This window comes from Grammomys surdaster, unplaced genomic scaffold (genome assembly GCF_004785775.1).
Source record: "Grammomys surdaster isolate TR1022 unplaced genomic scaffold, NIH_TR_1.0 62, whole genome shotgun sequence".
In the NCBI taxonomy this organism is placed as follows: Eukaryota; Metazoa; Chordata; class Mammalia; order Rodentia; family Muridae; genus Grammomys; species Grammomys surdaster.
Genome location: NW_021604564.1, coordinates 21,730,944 through 21,739,793, shown reverse-complemented (window position 1 = coordinate 21,739,793; position 8,850 = coordinate 21,730,944). Strand labels below are relative to the sequence as shown.

The 8,850-nt window shown below is 44.2% G+C and overlaps 1 protein-coding gene across 1 annotated transcript; it reads right to left on the bottom strand.

The window, feature by feature from the left end:
* Positions 1-5,966: 5,966 nt before the first annotated feature.
* Positions 5,967-8,413, bottom strand: Spry1 (sprouty RTK signaling antagonist 1). The gene has a single exon (XM_028763683.1). The coding sequence runs from the start codon at positions 7,982-7,984 to the stop codon at positions 7,043-7,045; it is 942 nt and encodes a 313-aa protein (XP_028619516.1). The 5' UTR covers positions 7,985-8,413; the 3' UTR covers positions 5,967-7,042.
* Between the last annotated feature and the right edge of the window lie 437 nt (positions 8,414-8,850).

Below are 8,850 nucleotides of genomic sequence, written 5' to 3'. Positions count from 1 at the left end.
TTCCAGAAGAGTAAGAATCCATCATGGCGGGAAGCTCAGCAGTTATGAGCAGGCATAAGCAGAATGCTGGGAGTGCACATCTTCAAACTGCAACCACAAAGTAGACGGATGGAGAGATTCCCCCAGTGATGTACTTCCTCCAGCAAAACTACACCACCTAAATCTCCCCAAACAATACCAACCACTGGGGACCAGCCTTCGAACACCCAAGACTGTGGGGGGTGCTTCACATTCAAACCACCACCTCACCTAACAAAATCACAAGCTTAAGATCAAGTGAGAGCAGGCTGGAGAGGTGGCTCAGTGGTTAGGAATTCTTGTTCTCATAGAGGACCTGAGTTTGGTTTTTAGCACCCATCACTACTATCAGTAACTCCAGTTCTAGAGGCGCTGATGCCCTCTGACCTCTGAAGGGAAACAGGGGCAGAGATATTGAACATACATACACACAGGCAAACTCACTCATACACATGAAACAAAATAAACAAGTCACACATGCAAGCATATATATATATCCTCGGCCGCCTGCCAGGATCCTGAGTCAGAGCTGTTCTCTCCGTCTGTCCACAGCTGTCTTTCCTGCCCCTCCCTCCCAGTACACCTGTGTCCCACTCACCGGAACCACCCAGGCTTCTGACCAGTTGTTTCAGCAAACTCCTTGCTAAGTCGCTTCTCACTGCCCCTGGGAACACTCTGCCTCCCTTTCCTGGCTCTAAGACCCTTAGCACCTCAAACACTCCTGGTCCATGTGAGCTGAGGTTCTGCTTCTCCAAAGTATCTGGCCAGTCCCGGAAGCACCCTATCAACAGGTCCATGTCTTACCTTTTCTGTAGCCTCCCTCTTGATATCTATTTCTTCTTTCTTCAGTCTTGCCAAGTTACTTCTTATTGGTTTTTTTCTTTTCTTTTCTTTTCTTTTCTTTTCTTTTCTTTTCTTTTCTTTTCGAGACAGGGTTTCTCTGTATAGCCCTGGCTGTCCTGGAACTCACTCTGTAGACCAAGCTGGCCTTGAACTCAGAAATCCACCTGCCTCTGCCTCCCAAAGCTGGGATTAAAGGCGTGCGCCTCCACTGCCCGGCTGGTTTTTTTTCTTATACTACTATTATTCCTCTTTATTAGTTTGGTTGGCCACAGCTTTTGCTGTATATTACTAGTTTCCATCTGAAAGTCCTCAGCGCCTCAGTAACTATAATGCCTTTTCTCCAGTTAGCTTTGTGCCCTCTGATACCTAAAACTGTAGGTAATTCCCAAGACTCTTGGGATTAAGGATGTTCCTCTCAGTCAGGACAGTGCCTAGCTCACATGCAGGAGGGTCTGGGTTCATTCCCCAGCACTGCACAGGTAGAGAGTGGTAGTGCACACATGTGATCTCAGCACTCTGGAATCAGAGGCAGTATTGGATGGTCAAGGTCACCCATGACTACACAGTGAGTTCCAAGTCAGACTGGACTACATGAGATTCTGTCAAAAACACAACAACAACAACAAAAACTACAAAACCAAAACCAGAACACCTCTCAGTTAGACTACCAAAACTCTGCCCCCCTCCATCCCCATCTTGGCTAACCTATCAGGGTACTGCCAAGAGGATAAGCCATTACTTACTACTACCCACCCACAGTGAATCACACCCGTTCATGAGACCCACCATTCTCCCATTTGCTCAGGGCCCCAGACACGTGTATTATTCCCAGTTCTTTCCCACATATAAGCAGCCTCACAACCCCGTGGGTTCCTGTTCTTCACTTTCTTGCATTTCTGGTTCCATTTCAGCTTATTACTTTAGGATCTTCCTTCTCTGACTCACTCTCCTCACCTGAGTGTGCTTTTTCTCTCACAATTCCTAGACACACACCTGCAAGCTAACTCTAGAACATTTGTAGTCTGGGTATTGAGATCATCTGGGCTGCTTCTGAGCTAAAGTCAAGGTCCCACTCAGAGATTCTGGGCAGAAGGGTTCTTTCTGCGCATCAGTGGTATGGCTGGTGTTATGTTCTCCCAGGGGGCTGTAACACTACCATCTTCGGCTGGCAAATCTAGAGTTGGATTTTCTCCCAGCCTTATGTCTAGCTTCTGGTGCTTGTCGTTCCCATACTACCACTCAATTCATTATTTAAGAAATTTACTCAATTGTATTGTGAATTAACCTAGAATATCCATCAATCCCCCATTTCCCCTGATTGGTTTCCGTTCACCTTCCTTCCAGCTATTCACTATGAAGACAAAGGCAGAAAGCATGGCTATGTTTACTCATTTTTCAATAAAGTTTATTTTGACTATCAGATCGTGACTGTAGGAAAGAAAGAACCAACTTCTCTTGCAAGTGGTACTTGTTGCTCCCAAAACAGAAAGGCTTAGAAGACTGCTCATTCTTTCCACATGAAAATTAAGATTCTGTGATTTCTTTTTTTCTTTTCAAATAGTTCTCAGATTACCAATAAGTGGTGCTTCCAGGAGATTTTTCTAAATAGCCAGTTCAAAACAGTCTGGGGTTCTCTTCTGGCTTTTGCAGTTAGAATTATTAGCAAGCCTGGTATGGAATTACTTGAAAAATAACATCAGAACATTTAAGGATGCAGGAAAGGACTATTAATGTAGACTTTTGGTCACTGATGACCTAACACACTCAGAAAAATGACAAGAGCCATCACCCCTCAAGTTTGCAGATCAGGTCCCTCCCTGAAGGTTCTTCTGAGGTAACAGGTTACCTCATATGACTTACACCTATGGATTTCAAAATGTTTAACCAGCAATCTACAGACCAAGCTGCTGTTGCCTCTTGTCAACATATGAACCTGCCTGATCTATTGTCATCACAGAAGGCATTAACAGGACAAACATTAAGGCTCAGTTTGAAGCTAATTTTAGTGATAGCACGTGAAAAATAACCACGGCAATGAAGCCATTTGCCACTTGTTCATGAAGCCATTTGCCACTTGTTTGGGACATCTGAGCAAACACACAGAGAAGATGGGTCTATTTCTTAACTCACAGTCAAATATATTAGTTATGAAGCAAAGACTGATAAAAAGAACGAGACAGTAATGGCGGCATGCAGCCAGAAGGCACAGCTAGCTGCAAAATGAAGGAAACATTCTGTACCACATGAAACAGTCCGGACCAGTCCCCAGCCAGAGTTCTGCTTGTCTCCAAATGAAGAGAACAAGCTATACAAGTCACACAAGTCAGTTCCTGACAAACTCACCCAAGAAGGCTTTGGAAAACAGATCGGGTCCCTCCCTGAAGGTTCTTCTGAGGTAACAGGTCTGACATATGACTTACACCTATGGATTTCAAAATGTTTAACCAGCAACCTGTTTTCATACCTGATAGAGAATCATTAAAATACTGGCTGTGGAGGGGACACTGTAAGACGCTCCAGCCCTTGCCTCCAAGCCTCATGGCTGAGTTCATCTGAACTTACATGGTAGAAAGAGAGCAACTTGGTGTCTTGGTGTCTCTCCACCTGAGCACTGTGGCGTGGTCGGTCCCCTAACCCTGCCAACACACAGAGTAAAATAAAAGTATATTTTGAAGACGTAAAAAGTAGCTCTAACATTCTGCTGTTCATGAGCACAGCGAGAGGCTTGGCCATCAGAGCCTATGACAGTAACTGCCAGGAACAGATACCGGCGTTTTAGTTGTGCTATATAAGCAGTAAGTGATGGTGAGCAACAAGTCAGCCATCATTTAGCCAAAAGAAGAATTTAAGTTTTTAAGATGCTTAAAAACCCTCATGCATCTAAAAACCAAAAAAAAAAAAAAAAAAAAAAAAGCGCACAGCCAAGGCTTAGGAGGCTGAGACTTACCTGGACACTTCTGATCAATTCAGCAATTGGTATGTTCCAAAGAGTTTGTTTTTCTATAGTTTTATATAAAACCGGCCACAGACTTTACCACTTTTTTTCTAAAGAAATATTTAGGAAAACGTAATTCCAAAATAAAGCTTCATGCTTTAATGTTTCTTGGTAAATGTTTTCCTCTATGCTCAGAAAACAGTTTCTCAACTGAGAATTTGCATTCAACTCCAAATTAGGTTTAAAAACAAAATTAGGTGATGAGTTTTTAATTCATTCCCTTTTTCATTAAAGACCACTGTTTTTAAAGAAACAAATAGCATATTCCATGACGTGGACTATATTTAAAGATTCACCTTGGGTGACCGGACTTGTCTACTTTGGCTATTCCTCCTTCCTGATGGGTTGTCTTACAAGCTTTGGTACAGGAAATCCCACATGGCTTCTACTACTCACAATTTATCTAAGTAAGCAGTAAGTCTTTAAAAATTAAAAAAGTAGCATTAAAATACATCATAAATGAACCATATCTCAATACTCAGTCAGCACCATGCATTATTAATACATCTATTACCCTAGCATTCTGGGGCTGAGGCAGGAGGATTGGAAGCTCAGGGCTAGCCTGAGCTACACACTTGTTAGTTTGTTTTTAAAAGGTATCCAGTCATGGGTTCCAGGTGATGTAGAACGGCCAAGTTTGAGAATGAAAAGCTTATGTGTGCCCTTTTCTGTCAGCAGGATTAAGTGCATGGCAGTGGTCAGGGCTAGTCAGGATCAGAAGCCTAGGCCTCCAGAACTTACCAAGGGAGAGCACCACATATGAGACTGTCTGAACGAGGTGTCAGATCTACACTTTGCCATCTGACAGGCTTGTTAGAGGGCCCAGCTTCTAATCTATGCCACTTCTGAGCCACTTTCTGACTCGACCAGAAAATAAATGGGTGCCATCTCGACACCAGACAAGCAACAAGCTCTGCCAGCACACAGTTGGTTCTAAAACACTACAGCGTACAGCAGGCGCTAAAACACTACAGCACACTTCCTCCTAAGAGTGCTTTTAGACTAACCCAATGCTTCTTAGTCTGCTTACTACAGCTCAAGATGGAGTCACACCAGCTCTTAACTATATGGTGTCGAAGAGTGACTGAAAAAGCCAGAGCTTTGAGCAGCTTGCTAAGATTCTCCAGTCATGTGCCAGCTCTCAGGAAAGTACTAAATACTAAGACACCAGTGAAATAAATATCCACCTTCATATTTTGAAATACTACAGATTTCAAAGTAATCTTTGAACACGAATATTCATTTAAAATTTCCCCTAGGGGCTGGGCTGAGAAAATATTTAAACTATGAAATATCATGATGCCAACTGGCAGCTTTCTCAGCCTAAGAGAAAACCACCACAAGTTTCTCCCCATTACGCTTTGGCTGATACAAGAACACAGCTTAGATATGAAGAAGACACAAGAAACCACATGACAGAACGCTGGGCAGCTTCCGGTGCCCTAGGTTTGAATTACCACCATCCTCTTCTCTAAGGACAGTGAGCTGGTGAGAATGAGGTCTTCAAACAAGCATAGGATGCAAACAGCTCCCACACCTCATGATTCCAGGTCCTCAGTTGCTTTACCAGCCACAGCCGCAAGGCATTAAAATATCGTGAGTTTTCCCTGTGAAGCTTTCTGAAGAAGAGGCCAGGCTGCCACAGGAAGCTTACTGGAACAGCTCTCTGGCAGGCGCTCTTTCTCTGGCACATCCTAATTATGAAAATGTTTGTTAAAGTATGTTTACATTACTAAATCGTTTAAGTCACACTGCTGAACACTAGCCTCTGAACAACCAGAGAGTTAAGATAAACGCTCTTAAAAAAACATTTAGCACTTCAAGGAACTACAATATGAACAAAACTCCTACTTACAAAATAAAGTGGGGGCATTTATCTTATAAAAAAAAAAAAAAAACTTCACTTAGTACAAAGTAACCCACTCCGGTGTCTGATGAAACAATGTAGACCATAAAACTTTTGACTTCAATACTTTCCAAAAGTATTGTTTAAAATGGGAAGGCACCTATGCCTGGACTCCATAACTTAAAGTCTGAAAAGGTTGAATCACCTAACAATTCCACAGCAGTACAGGTTTCAAAACAAAACAAAAAAAAAATGCAATCAAGAGACGGTTTCATTAATTAATATATTTTCTGCATTGTAGTTAACATATATGTACTTTATGTACTTTTCTTCGAGTCACCTTGTTTTTCTTGAAGTAGTGATATGTTATATTCAGACATGAGTACATTTCAACAGTCTTTTGCAATAAATATCATAAAATAATAGAGATTCGCATAATAAATATTCTTTACAATAAAAAAAAAGTTTAACAGACTTTTGTCTTAAAAATAGCCAGGATTCAACTTTGTGATTTATACATAAAATATACAAAAAGCACCACAATTTGTGGTTAAGGCAATGAAAACACAGGAAGGGTCGGAAATACTCAGCTGTTAAGAGTCAAAAGGCCAGCCAGGAACCAAAGGCACCTCAGGGAGCTGGGATTGGAGGTGGAGGTGGGGGCAGATCAGGCAGGAATTTCAACTACAGTTACCAAGTGCCCTTAGTGAAGTGGGGGTGTGAAGGGAAGTTCTTCACAGATACTGGGCGCTGGAGAAGGAAAAAGGAGGGTTAGCCAACATCATCTCTGATGTGAAAACCAACACTGCACAGAGCTATGCCAAAGGGATGTGCGTGGATGACCCACTGGCATCTGCGCAGTGCATTGTGGGGAGATTTTGGAGGGCTGTAAAGACAAAGCAGTGAGTAGATGCAGAGAAAATCGTGTTCTAAGGAGTAGCTCCCCCCATCCTGCTAGGAATAGGACACTAAGATAGCTCTTATCAGAGGCAGATTAATATATAGCTTATTTAAGCACTTACATGGTTACGTTTTTATAAACCAAACTAAGTCCATGATCCCACAGTACCAGACCCCAAACAACTCTCAGCCAAGTCTGGGCATGCGTACATCTTCATGGATGCAGCTGGAAAGCTGCTGCAGCACACAGGCACTCCCAGCTCCCAGAACCCTCGAGGTGGAATGAGAACAAGCTGGGTGAAGTTTCACAGTCCACTCCTACTGAGGATCATCCAAGACAGGAGAGACTCGAGAAGGAAATCTGCCTCCAACACCACGTTTCTCAACAGCCAAAGTTTGGAAGCTAGACATTCCACGGAGGTCCAACCCACCTCCAGAAGTCATGACGGCTTGCCCTGAGCCCTCGAGGGGCAGCTCTCCAGCTTACAATAGACAGTGTTAGAGTTTCTACACCTGCAGCCAGGGCGGTGGGTCCAGTCGTAACAGCCCCTACACAGCTTCAGGCAGCCCTTGGCAGGAGGGTAGCAGAGCAAGCAGGGTAGGCACAAAGACAGGGCTCCCATGCACAGGTATCTGGAGCAGCAGTGGGACTGTGAGCAGGAGCAGGGGTTATCCGAGTAAGAGCCTCCATCATCATCATTGGAGCAGTGGTAGAAAATGCCTTTGACCAGGCACATGCAGGTCCCGTATTCCACCATGCTCTCCGCGGAGCAGAGGCACTGCCGATCGCAGGCCAAGCAGGAGGGCAGAGCCCGGGGAGCTGTACACTCTCCACATTTGCACTTGCCACACTGTTCGCAGATGAACTTGTGCTGGGTGGGGTCCTCTTTCAAGGAGGCCTTCAAGTCCTCCACAAGCAGCTGCTTGGGCTGGGTCCGGATGACCCTATCTGACCTATGACCTGGGATGGGCCTGGTGGGCGGAGATCTTCCTAACAGGCCTTGCTCAGAAGACACACTGCTGCTGCTCCCTGAGCTGGCTGCGCTTCCGGTGCTGGTGGACCTGCTCAGCACCGAGCCCCTGGCGTTGCCTGAGTGGCTGGCAGGTCGGTGCTCGTAGCTGCTGTTCACATTAGCTGGTATGATTTCATGAGTCCTTTCCTGCTTTTCGGGTCTTGGTGCAGTTCGAGGAGCCGGTCTTCTCGATACTGAAGGTCCCTCTGTGTATTCATTGCTGCCTCTGATGGCTTTAATCTGGTCTAGGGACAGAATCGTAGCAGGCTGAGTGTCCCTGTCATGGTCTAACCTCTGCCGGCCTTCCACAGCCGGTGGCTGAATCACCACCAGTGAAGTGTGGCTGCCATGCTGACTTGGGGAATCCATGTGGAGTGATCTCCAATTCCAACAGTCAGCGGAAATCTGCCATGCATCTGAAATCCTAAAGAAGAGTGAGAGACAAAATAAGCCACAGAAATCGGATTCTTGGGAGAAGGGCTTCTGTCAAGTAACAAATTTCCCAAGCCACCTGGTAATGATCTCCTTAGTCGGTTGATTTCAATGATGCGGAATCCTGGCCAGAGTCCAACTCCAAACAAGATTGTAGAGGACCGTATTACAGGAAGAAAGCAAAGACCTCATGCCTTAAAAATTAGAAGTTGCTCTCCAGCTTCTAAAAAGCAGAGGAAGTCATGTCTTCCTGTTTGCAAACCTAACAAATAATTAAAATGAAATATGCCTTCGAAGGGAGCATTCAGTGTGCGCCCTGGAACTGTTCTCTGAGTTCACTATCAGTTCACTGGCAGTTCACGTAAGGAAAATGTCAACTACTTTTTAAAGATTAAGAATGACTTTAGTGCTGTGGCCTCTTGGCCATTTATATGCTGTTACGAGCTTTAGATTAATGAGAAAATTAATCAAGACAATTTCCAAAACATTGGCTATTCCGAGCTCACTCGGAATCTCAAAAGGCCATTTTCAGCAGAAGTCAGGGTCTGAAGCTAGCTCATCACACACAGATCTGTGAGACGAGCAAAGGAAGCTACAAAGAATAAAGAATGCTCTGGCACACATACACAACCCGTACCGTACGGTGTGGATTTAGCTTTCCTTAAAGATTAAACAAGGTTCACCCAAACAACAAGGATAACTTATTGCACAAGTGTCAGCCCTTTAAAGCAGGGAGAGGAACCCTGGTCTTTTTATATGATATTTATTTCCTTTCATTTATCTGCACGACAGACCTTGATTTA

Coding starts and splice junctions, on each gene's coding strand:
- Spry1 (XM_028763683.1), bottom strand. CDS start 7,984: ATGGATTCCCCAAGTCAGCATGGCAGCCACACTTCACTGGTGGTGATT.